The sequence below is a fragment of the Enoplosus armatus genome, chromosome 2 (assembly GCF_043641665.1).
Source record: "Enoplosus armatus isolate fEnoArm2 chromosome 2, fEnoArm2.hap1, whole genome shotgun sequence".
NCBI lineage: Eukaryota > Metazoa > Chordata > Actinopteri > Centrarchiformes > Enoplosidae > Enoplosus > Enoplosus armatus.
This window is the reverse complement of record NC_092181.1, coordinates 27,182,555-27,194,371: the sequence shown is the minus strand read 5'-3', so window position 1 is coordinate 27,194,371 and position 11,817 is coordinate 27,182,555. Positions and strand designations below refer to the sequence as shown.

General features: G+C 47.3%; 1 protein-coding gene across 2 annotated transcripts; it reads right to left on the bottom strand.

Moving 5' to 3' along the window:
• On the bottom strand, nucleotides 1-11,778 carry aftpha (aftiphilin a). Of its 2 annotated transcripts, none has more exons than XM_070923021.1 (10): nucleotides 11,643-11,778; nucleotides 7,059-8,780; nucleotides 5,071-5,234; nucleotides 3,915-4,044; nucleotides 3,578-3,634; nucleotides 2,831-2,953; nucleotides 2,570-2,633; nucleotides 1,613-1,696; nucleotides 660-783; nucleotides 1-274 (listed from the first exon to the last, which is right to left on the bottom strand). In XM_070923021.1, exons 2-10 carry the CDS (start codon nucleotides 8,742-8,744, stop codon nucleotides 133-135), a joined length of 2,574 nt encoding a protein of 857 aa, XP_070779122.1. In that variant the 5' UTR covers nucleotides 8,745-8,780; nucleotides 11,643-11,778; the 3' UTR covers nucleotides 1-132. The 2 variants fall into 2 exon arrangements, with proteins under 2 accessions (XP_070779122.1, XP_070779130.1); XM_070923029.1 differs by having other exon boundaries at nucleotides 2,570-2,630.
• Nucleotides 11,779-11,817: the final 39 nt, after the last annotated feature.

Here is an 11,817-nt window from a genome sequence, read left to right as displayed (position 1 = left end):
GAACAGGAAAAAAAAAAAAAAAAAAGACGACAACTTTATAAAATGGACCGAGTCAGTGGGCGGGACCAAATGGACCGCGTGGGCGGGGCCAGGCGAGGGAGGGGATGATGTCAGCGGAAAGGGGGAGGGGCTTCAGTCCGCCGAGGCCTGGGAGCCGAGCGGCGTCAGCGTGGCGGGAAACATCAGCACTTTGGCCTGCATGAAGGAGAGATCCGGCAGACCTGCGATCACTTTGGCCGCCTCCTCGCTCAGGTTCTCCTCTTTCCTCGGCTTCCTGTCAAACAGGAAGTGACAAAAACAACACCAGGCGTCAAAGTAAAACATGTTCTTAACATTTTAAAAATTATACAAGAAGTCTGTATTTATTATTCATCTGTCATCAATAAGTATCTACAAGTAATAGAAATATTTTCTTGGCCCTAATACGCTGTGGTATTGTTCAACTCAAATATTTATGTGTAAAACATCACGAAGGTGGAAACTTCAGGACGGAACATTCAGGATGTCTCTGACGTCGTCTCTCAAAGCAGCTGGTGGGTGATGTCATCCCTGAGTTTGGATTTTCTTCTTCTGCACTTTTCTTGTTTCAGAGAAAACAAAACCTCACGCGACCCCCCGACACCCATCTGCTGCCTGTCGGCCTGCTCTTTGACCCTGACCTGGTGGAGGTGCTGGTCTTCTCCATGGTGGACATCAGGCGGGCGAAGGCATCTGCCACCCGACTGCCGGAGCTGCCGGAGTCCAGCTTGGCCGTCGTCAGCTCGTACAGCTCGGGGTCGACACCTAAAGGGGGCAAAAAGAAAAGTCACGGAGGCAAAAGCAAAGAAAACCAAAACAAACAAACCACTTGTACAGGTTCAGAAACCGGTCAGGGTCTCCGCCAGACCCAGACCCAGACTGGAAGAAAAAGTTCCAACTTTGTCACAGACAGTTTTTATTCTTCTGTTTCTTTACAGCTCTTTTTAAGATGTATGTGAACTTCATCTCTGCTGCAGGCTGCTCAAAGCTGCAACTAACCATTATTTTCACTATCGATTAATCTGCCGATTGGATTCACGATTCATTGGTCTATAAAAAAACACAAAGACTCTTTACTGTCATGAATGACAAAGAAAAGCAGCAAATCCTCACGTTTAAAATGTTTGAAAAACGACAAAACGATTAATCGATCATCAAAATGGGAGGCAATTAATTTTCTAACAATCAACTAATCGATTAATCGCATCTTTAAGGTCGCTCCATGGAAGTTTTATACGTGTACTGAACGTTATACGCAGTACCCGTGTACTGGATATTATACGCAGTACCCGTGTACTGGATGGTATACGCAGTACCCGTGTACTGGATATTATACGCAGTACCCGTGTACTGGATGGTATACGCAGTACCCGTGTACTGGATGGTATACGCAGTACCCGTGCAGTGAAGCGAGTTCAGTTAGACCACATTCTGCTCTGTTTGTTTCTGATGTGACTCCCGGCCACATGAACTCTGATTGGTCCTGTCGTCAGACGAGTGTTATGAGCGAGAAGCGGAGACGGGGGGGTTAATTTAAAGACGAGGAACAGTAGAGGAGGTGAGGATGAGGAGGAGGCCGTGAGCAGCTGCTGACCTGGGATGGAGGGCGAGCTGGTGGAGCCTGAATCCTCCACAGGACCAAAGAAATCCAGGTTTAACAGAGACGAGCCTCCGCTCGCTGCACAGCCAGGGGGCGGCCGAGGTTAACAAACACAGACACACAAAGAGAGAGAGAAGAGACCAGACACATGCAGCAGCGATCAGAGAGCAGTCGGCTAAATGAGGAATGTTAGACTGGTTTGGTTTCTACAGTTTGATGACAGACGTCTTCATGCAGAGCAGCCATGTTGTTGAGAGTTTAACAGCTTTAAAGGAAAGATCCACCGTCACATCGTCTCACTGCGCCGACTGCAGCGTGTCTGCAGCACTACGTCCACATCAGAAACATCTGGATGGATTAGATAGCTCCTGATTGAACACTTCCTCACCTACATCCACGCTTTTAAGACACCAAAGTCAGACAACATGGATGCCTGGCAGGCTGCCACTTCAGATTATTTTCATTATTGATTCATTCGTCGTTTATTCACTTATTCGGTTGTTTGGTATAAAATGTAAAAAATTATTTCTCAAACGCCAAAATATTAAATATCAAAAACATCTGGAAGCAGAGAGAAAGTAACTTTCGCTCGATGCGTCACTTAAACGATCCATCAGATCTGAAAATAGTTCCGTCTTGTTTCTGCCCGTCTCCTGTCCAGTTAGTGTAATACCATCCGAGTCCCGTGGGACCGCTGCTCTGACTCGTGATTATCAAAGCTCCTCATCAACAGTGTGTTTTGATGCACCTACATGCTGAGTCAGGGTGTGAAAATACCACCAGTCACACGTTTCTCCTCCTAACTTCTGATTGGCTGTGAATCGGTGGGAATCAGTGACTTTCAGAAAAACTACGAGGGTTAGAGAAGTGCAAGAAAAACAAGACAAAGGCAAGCGGGGGGGGGGGGGTTCAGAGGGGCGGGGGCAGCGGCGGCGGCGGGGGGTCACCTACCGTCCAGAGGGTTGGTAAGGCCACTGCTGCTCCAGTCGAACTGGACGGGTGGGAGCGCCTCCTGCTGGAGGAGCGAGAGAGGAGGTCAAACAGTCAGTGAGGCGTCTATCAGGGCCAGTTCACACACACACACACACACACAGGAAGTGTTTGGATTTCAAACTGATCAATGGGTATGATCAGTGAATGGACCGTGTGTGCATCACAGCCTGACATCTCTTCTATGTGCTGTGCTTTGCTGTAGACGCCCTGAGGTCCCACCTGGACTGTGTCTGAGGGACAGGAGCTCTTCTCTGGAGCCACTGGAGGCGCCTGGGCTATCGAAGCGATCATCTCTGCTGCAGAGACGGGCTTCACAGGCTCTTTGGTTGGTTCCAGCATCCCCTAAAAAACAGCAGACACACACAGCAACAGACACTGTTGATGACCTGCAGGACATCAGAAGCTTCCTCACGACAGGATGAGTATAATTAAACATCACGCAGCTTCAATGAAGAACTGAAGTGGAAACTGAATACTGTACATGTGATGGTGTCGTTCTGACGGGAAATATACTATAAATGACTTGTTCATGAGACCACAATGCTTGTTTACATGTGTGTAAGTGCACAAACACGTAAATGTCTGAAAAATCCCGATACAGATGTTTCTGTTAGGTCTGCTGGATGACAGCCAAAGTGCAGCTAAGTTTTTTTATTTACTGCATCCTGTTGTCAGGAAGCTGCTTTAAGAATCTTTGTCTGGTCCAAACAGCTGCAGGTCCGTAACAGAAATCTCACAGCTGTTCATCATCATCATCATCATCATCATCATCAGGCCTCTGATTCAGAGAGCTGCTGAGTGTAGATGTTACAAGTAAAAACAAGAGATTGTAAACTGAGAAGAGAGTCAGGAGCAGGTGAAACTCTGATGTGTGCTGCTGAGAGGCCCCTCTGCTGCTGGATGGTGGCTCTAATGTCACATGATGAGGAGTAACGGGGAACAGGTCGGAGGCTCAGAGAGACTCACCAGGCTGGCGGCGTACATGGGCACGATGACCGGCTGCTTCTTCTGTCCTGTGAACAGCTGCACACATTAAAGCAGCAGGTTAGAAAACTCCTGCATGTCAAACACAAGCTTGTGTGGGGACAGAAAAGTTAGCGTGACGTTGAAGTCCCTAACAAGCCAGATCAGAAGGCTGTCTGTGTATCTCCGAATCACTCGTCTGATTTAATATCAATGACTTCGGACCATTTTTAAGAGCATGCTGCCATCTTTTTACATTTCTTTCCTTTGCTTATGTTCCTCTTGTTATCCAGATGAAACAGTGAGCTGTCAGGAGACCGAGGGTCCGGCGGGGACTTACAATGTTTCGGGTGTCGATGCCCAGGCAGCAGAGTAGTGCTTTGTTGCAGTAGGAGCCCCCCCACTGGTACCTGAGGCCCAGCGCCTCGTGGATGTCCTGAAGCTGCGTCCACACGCCGCCACGCACAGACCTGCACCAACCAATGAGATGCAGTCAAAGACAGAGTAGGTAACAAAAACATTAAGGTAAACACTGCAAACCACACAGACTGAATCAAACGAGTGAGGCGACTTAAACCACCATCCAGGAACTACGGGGCATCAGGATCTGTCTAATGACGGGTTATCAGCCCGATAATGGCCCCACCCGACGGATGCTTTCATCAACAGACTGTATATAAAGATGGCCGACGTCTCCACCACAGACTGTATATAAAGATGGCCGACGTCTCCATCACAGACTGTATATAAAGATGGCCGACGTCTCCACCACAGACTGTATATAAAGATGGCCGACGTCTCCACCACAGACTGTACGTAAAGATGGCCGACGTCTCCGAAAGACGGCAGCTATGATTGGTCTGTCATGTCTCTCAGCCGAGTCACGGCAAGAATTTCTGACTCTATAATACAATCTGACACAGTGACTCTTAACGGACAAAAAGTCGTGCAGTCTGAACCCGACGTGATCTGTAATTAATAAGAGAAGCATGTTGGCAAGTTGGGGGGAAAAACGTCTCCGTTTACGGAGGCCGGACAAAGCAGACGTAGCCGGTTCAGTCAGTCAGACTCATCAGGCCAAAGTTAATTAATAACTCGACGGGTTTTACCAAACAGAGTCTGCAGCGCGGTGAAGGTCTTCTGTCAGTAGCTACACGTTGTTTGCAATTAATTGAAATAATCGATAGAGAATGACAAAGGTTTGGTAACTTCAGTTTAAACAGACAAACATGTGACGCCAACCACTTAGATATACAAGACGTGTGAATTTGAAGATCAGTCTGTGTTCAGTCACTCATTGAATCTCAGTTTACATTAAAGAAAGCCATGACTCAGACTTCACAGGAGACAGCAGACGAATCTGTAGAAAGAAACATGCAAAGTCCAAATCTTTCAGATGTCAAACGGTTCTCAGTTGTTTTAATTAATTTGGGGTTTGAAATAGAAAAGATGCTCAACACTTCTGTTCGTGGCCCAGCGAGGAGGCGCAGACTCACCTGCTGCATGGCGACCTCTTCTGCTCCTCGGCTCCTGGCTGTGGTTTGTCCTCTGGAGGTTCCAGCAGGACCTTCAAGGACGCCACCGGGTCCTCCACCGGGGGGACGGCAGTCTGAGGGAAGCTGCTCTGAAACAGCTTCTCCAGACGGCTCGACAGCGACGCCTGCAGAGAACACAACAGCCAGTTTACTCACGTCCTACAAACACGTTTGAACGTTTCCACAGGGAGGTTTGACATCAAAGCTGCTTAATGTCATCTTGACTTGTGACTTGTTCAGAAAACCCCGCTGTTTGAATCTGTGTTGATTTATTCAGCCAGTTATCATCAAAGAGCCTTTTACACTCACAGCTTTACGCAGGAATCTTCTGTAACAGGCTCATGAATAAACTGAGGCTGCGAGCTAATCCAGCACTGTTTCTCCCATCAGGCCCTGCTCAAACTCCCAGAAATCCTGATTTGTAATGTTGTCGTACAGATTCCTGGGTGGAGCGTGCAAAGGGTCTGATCTGTTGTGCTGAGATCAACATGGACAGACTCAGAGAGGGAACCTAAGAGCAGAGAAGTTGCATCTTTAGCAAACCTTAAACGCAACATCTGGCCGTGCCTCACCTGTCTGGACCGTCTGAGAGTCTCCGACTATAAGCTGAGTTTTAAGTTAAGCTGAGGTTCATGTGACAGAAGGTGTGAAAACGCTGCATGGCAGGCTGCTGAGCACCTGCTATCTGCTCTCAAACAGGGTTTTTGTCCGTATTCAGCATTTTCAGAACGTTTTGCCAAACTGAAACATTAAAATAATAAAGAACAATTAAATCTCTTCACAAAATAGCGCCCCCCTCAGGTCGGGACAGAACTGTGTATCCGTTTAAAATAGTTGTAGCAGACTCGGGACAGTCGCCTTCTTAAAGTACTCGACTGACTTTGAAAAGTCAACAACAATACATCTTGTGTTTACAAAAATCTGTTTTTGCCGTCACCACTACAACAGAAGCCGACATTTTACCTGCACCCGGTCTAATAATGGGGCCTGACCGTTTGTCAGACCACAACCAGATGTGACGTCAAGGCTACAAGAGAAGATGAGGCGGCCATGTTTCCCTCCTTCAACATCTAATGTGGAGTCACTCTTTAAATGGATCCACTATTGAGATGCTGAGTTCAGTGTGCACAGAGAGACAAAGTTTGAAGTGTGAGCATCACCTCAGACACTTTCACACCTTTAACCCAGTTCCCTGCTGGCTGTCACACTGGTTTTACTGGCCGTTGACCAACACAGGAGGTCCCAGCGTTACTGTCACAGCTGAGAATGAATCCTGCACAGAGCTGCAGAGTTGGACTTGGAGGCTCACTACGAGTCTGTGTCTCCACACCGATCCATCAGCACAGACAGCAGACGTTTACCCTCTGCTCCGCTTCAACAGCGAATGGATCGGTTAATGTTAAATACAAACAGTGGACGTTGGTGTAAGTGACTCAGCTGAATACCAACAAACACAACAGGAATCTGGTCTAAATGGGATCTTTTGAAAACAGCATTTTGAAAGCACAGAAAAGTCACAGAGCCGTTTGAGGTCATTTACAAACAGTGTCCTCTTTCACTTCCTGTAGTTTAGGTCAATATTTATATTTGAGTCAGATCATTTATCCACAGATGTTTGTTTTTTTAACATAAACATATTTTTATAAGGTTCCCTTAAATTGGATTATTAAAGACATGACATGTTGTGACGGGGACATTTGACAGTAAATAAACTTTCTGGTGGAGACACCACTCAAACATGTCTGTGGCATCTCTGTAGTGTCGTTTCTTATTGGCCGGTACATTTGCCAATATCGATAATATCTCCCTGCTCTAATTGTTTACTCCTGTTAGATTTCACACTGATCTGCAGTAGTTTTCAAGGTTCTGTGCTGTAAATTAAATCAACTTGAGTTAGTTCACGATATGAGGTCTCCCAGTCTGACCAGTTTACTTCCCCCAGTGCTTACCGACTGGTTGTCTGTCCTGCTGGCTTCCTCGCTGACTGGAGGAGCTTCACTTTCATGCCACTCCTCCTCCTCCTCCTCCTCCTCCTCCTCCTCTCTGCTCCCTGCAGGAGGAGCAACACTGTGTTCAATGCTGAAAGCCGCCCAGGACTCCCCCCCCACCTGCTGCTGCTGCAGCTCCCCGAAGGCGCTCCACCCTGCGTCCGCCTCGCTGTCTGCGCCTTCAGCAGCTGAGCTGAAATTCCCAAAACTATCGCTGATGGGGAAATCTGCAAACTTGGCTCCATCCTCCCCCTCATTTCCACTGCTGTGAAATTTGGGGGAGTTGAAGTCTCCGAAGTCATCGTCCTTGGCGTTTGTAGCTTCCTGTGCAGGAGCAGAGCTGTGCGACCTGCCCTCCTCTACGTCCAGCTGCTCAAAATCGGCAAAGCCCTGACCGCTGAACGAGCCGGCGTCTCCAAAGTCCCCGAAGTCCTCGTCCTCATCGTCCTCTGCCAGCTGGCTGTGGTCGGCGGGCGTGGCGGTCTCCCCTTGGAGGGGCGGAGAGGGCATCGACCCTGTGGTGCTCATGTCTCCGTATTCCTCTAGAGCGTCTGTCGACAGCGGCCGGCCCAACGATGTCTCCGTCTCCGTCTCAGTCTCCGTCTCCGTCTCAGTCTCGTTACCGGAACACTTCCCGTCTGACTGTCCCGCCACGCCGTCTGCAGCTGCATCAGGTGAGAGGTCGTTTTCACTGCAGCCAGCGGCGTCTTTGGAATCGTCCCTGTGGGCTCCGTCCACCCCGTTCAGAGTGAGGGGTTTGTTAGTGCAAACTGCCTCTGAGGCCAAGTGCTCCTGTGCAAAGGCTACGTCCCTTTGTTGAGAGTCAGCATCTGAGTGAGAGCCCCGGTCCGTGTTGCACGAGCCGTCCGGGGCCTCAGCGGGAACAGATGTGGATTGAGAGCCGGATGTGTTGGGTCCAGTTCTGTTTGTGTCCCTGACATTGTCCTCTGAAGTCGTTCCCTGCTCTATATTACAGCTCTCGTCGCGGCAGGCAGGCTCCGCCGGCCAGCTACCCCCTGTGGGGTTGTCCAAGTCCTCGCTTGCCGTCTGGCTGAGGTGTCCTTCAGCATTGGAAAAAGCAGCAAAGTCTGCAAAATCGTCCTCTGGGCTGTCGACAGGGACGCTGCCCGTGTCCTCAGTGGACGTTCCTTTTATATGAGAATGGACAGAATTCTGCGAGGACGGGCTTCCCTGAAGGTCAAAGGTTGCAAACCCGTTTGTTAGCACCTCTGTGCCTCCGCCGTTGCAATCAGCGGGCTCGCTGCCAGCTGTGTCTCTCACCAAGAAATCCAGAGAGCTGGAGAGGACCTTTTTCATCTCAGTTCTTTCTGAGGGACTGCTGCCCAGGTGGCTCGCTGGCACGACACCATTAGCCTTGGACAGCTCATTGTTGGGGCTGTGGGTACCATTAGAGGAGCTGTGGCTGAACCCCCTCACCCCTCTGTTGTTGAGGAGCTCCGGCGGGGAGGTGGCGGTCAAAGCTTGGGTCTGGTTGAAAGTGGTCGGGGTGTCGAATTCTGAGAAGCTGATGCTGTTTGGGACGCCAGAGAAGGTGCCGAAGTCTCCAAACTCGTTGTCCTCTTCTTCTGCGCCGTCCTCCATCGGCGGCGGAGAGGAGGAGTATATGCGGATCACATCTGGCTCCATGATTCACTGGCAATCAACGAATCCTCCTGGCTACACCTGAGACAGCAAGAAAAGACGTCGTCAGAGACAAATAATCTGCCACAGCAGATACATTAATAAAAACAAGTGTTTAAGCCACATTCCTTAATAAACACAAGAAGTAAATAAGGGCAGCTCGAGTGGTGCTCCAGGACCAATTATCTTGATGTGTGGTTTGAGCCGAAGCAGAAATGTAATTAGTGAAGCACTAAAAGAGGACAGATCGGCGTCAAACTGACAGTAATAGAGTGGTACTGAGAAACCAGTGCTGCGATGAGTAAAACTGAAACAGAGCTGTAACAAACAGTGTTAGTGAAAACATAAACTATGACGACTCACATCAGTCTGCGTCTTCTGACCCAACAAGTTCTACTTATCAACTCTTCAACTCATGTGATGTTTACACTGACCCGATGAATAACCTCAGGGCTGCATGTGGCAGAGAAACACCGTCTGTCTCACGTGGCTTTATTCTGGTTTCCGCATCTATTTTCCATCTCTACTGAACTCATACTGGCCCACTTGCATATTTTTGACTGCCAAAAATGCCTTACCCAAAACTGAAACATAGATGTTATCATCACTTCCTTCTATAAAACTTGTGAGTGTGTCCTTGTGAACTTTTTCCTTCAGTAAAGTTCCTGGATGTGCTCCAAAGCCTAATCTTTGTGTTTGTTTGCATCAAGATGAGAAGTTGTGCCTCTTAATTTGACCACCGTTTTACATCTGACGATTATATTTGTGTAACCAATCAACTGTTTTCATCAAAAATAAACAGAAGCTGAACTTTGTGTTTTTGAAGAGATGCCCATAATCCTCAAGGACTTCTCTAACCTAACAAAACGAAACAACCTCCTGCAGGGAGTATTTGTTTTACCAGCAAGTTTTTAATCAATTAGGCAATCACCAGAAAAGTAATCACTAACTATTTTAATAACGCTTTAAGTCATATATCAAGCACAAATGCAAAACATGCTCTCTGCTTAAATGTGACTATTTGCTGCTTTTCTGTGTTTTATAATCACTGTAAATTGAAAATCTTTGGGGTTTTTTACAGTTAGTCCAACATAACATGCAATTTGAAGATGTCGCCTTGGGCTCAGGGAGATAGTGGTCGGCTACCTTTTATAGTTGAAATGTTTCATCGATTAACCGAAATAATCAAGAGATGAATTACTAATGAAAATAATGCCTAACTGGAACTTATGCATTGCACTGCGCAGAGCCCAAAGGACACTAAAAGACAACACCCACCGCAGCCTCAGCCTGTTCACCCTGCAGCCGTACCACCAGACTGCAGAGCCGCCTGTGAGACTCCTCCACCTCATCCTCCACGCTCCATCAGAAATAAATGACATGGAACTTTCTGTTATTCTAGTTTTGCACATTACCATACCACTACCTTTGTATAGTCTTTGTATTTATTGTTTTTGTTCATATTCTATTATGATTTTGGATATTTGTATGCGTTTCTGTACTGTGAAGAGCGCTACAACTTTCATTTCATTGTGCAGCCTCGTGTTGTTGAATGACTAATAAATGTACCAAATGAACACCGTCTATTTTACCTATAATTGGAGCCAAATCACGCAGTTCTTTCAGGAAACTTCATAAGAAGTTATTAGGAATTTACAATCCTATAAAACAAAGTGTTACCTGAGAGTTTCTGATATAAAAAGTACGATTAGATCAGAGGCACCACCGTCACTTCTACCTGAAAGAGGAAACTCAACTGGAGCAGTGGGTGGCGTCTAAAGCGTGTATTTGCTTTGTTGGCCTTATCTCACAGAATACCTGGGAGCAGGTAGTTCACACCCAGGCAAACCTGACATGGACTACAGACATGCAGGTCCAGAAAGACGAGTTAATGACAAAGGAACAGGAAAAACATTTGTTCCCAAGGAAACTGCACTAGGATCTGTGCCTCCATCCCCATTAAAGCATTTAATTTGTCTGTCTGCTGAACTCACTGAACCTCTCAGCAGACAGGGTTGAGTCATCCCGATAGTTGGAGTCAAAATCAGACATATTTAAAGTGACTTAAGTGAAAGCAGCTGTTTTGGAGCAGCACTTGAACCTAACGTAAAGTCCTAGTGAGTTCATTTATTAGCAAACAGAATATGTCATCTATTAAGACGAGCTGTCACATTCATAACAAGGTAGTTGGCAGTTGTTTATTTCATAAACTACAAGCTCAAACTGCCGGTTTAGGTAATTTCCTCAACCGGCCAAGTTAGCCAAGTTTCACACATTTTCTACACTTGTCTGATGTTGGTGTTTAAGAGGAGCTAGGAGGCTAACGTAGAATCGTAAATCGGTAAGCAACTAGCTTAGCAGGCTAACAGGCTGGCTAGTGCTATCGTTAGCTCAGTAGAAACCTGACAGCTGAGTAGCGTTTTGTAGAACAGAACACGACTAGACTCAGATTAATCTGACTCAAAGCTAACAGCTAGGTTAGCATTAACTAGAAGGCATCTAATTAAACTACAAGGCCGAGACACTTCGCTGAGGTGGGGTGTAACGGTAGCTAACTTAGCTTAGCTTGGTTAGCCTGTGTAGAAAACCTGAAGCCAAGCTAAATCAACCATGTTGCTATGGGCGATGTTACCAGCTAACGTGTCATTAGTTTGTCGCCACTTTGCCGAGTCGGTTATATTGTTATACACGCTCAGATATATAAAGGCTAGCAAATCAACACCATCAGATACAAGTAAGTGAGAAGTCAACTACCTTAGCTAACTACGCAGCTAGCTAACACCAACGAAAACAACAAGCATCTCCCCTGAACGTCCAGCTAGCTTTAGCTTTAGCGTCTCCTCATCATCCGGCTTGCTTTGACAGCAGGTGTCTTAGTAACCAAAAAGAAACAGTTGAGCTAACCGTGCGATGTTGTCCGCTGATTCCCATGACTCAGTTAAAGACAGCGCTGTCCATACGCGGTCAGGTGAAGCCAGCTGAACAGTGCAGGACGGCTGAAACTGAAGCAGAAACTGAAGGTTGAGTCAGCCGGCTGCTGCTGCCGCTACCCTGCCTCGAAATCACCCAGCATGCACCG

Bases quoted from the DNA above. Each gene is read 5' to 3' on its own strand.
- aftpha (XM_070923021.1), bottom strand. From the start codon at position 8,744: ATGGAGCCAGATGTGATCCGCATATACTCCTCCTCTCCGCCGCCGATG. The intron at 1,697-2,569 runs GTAGGTGACCCC...CTGGCTGTGCAG, and splicing joins CCTTACCAACCCTCTGGACG to CGAGCGGAGGCTCGTCTCTG. The intron at 784-1,612 runs GTCAGCAGCTGC...TGCCCCCTTTAG, and splicing joins CAGCTCGCCCTCCATCCCAG to GTGTCGACCCCGAGCTGTAC.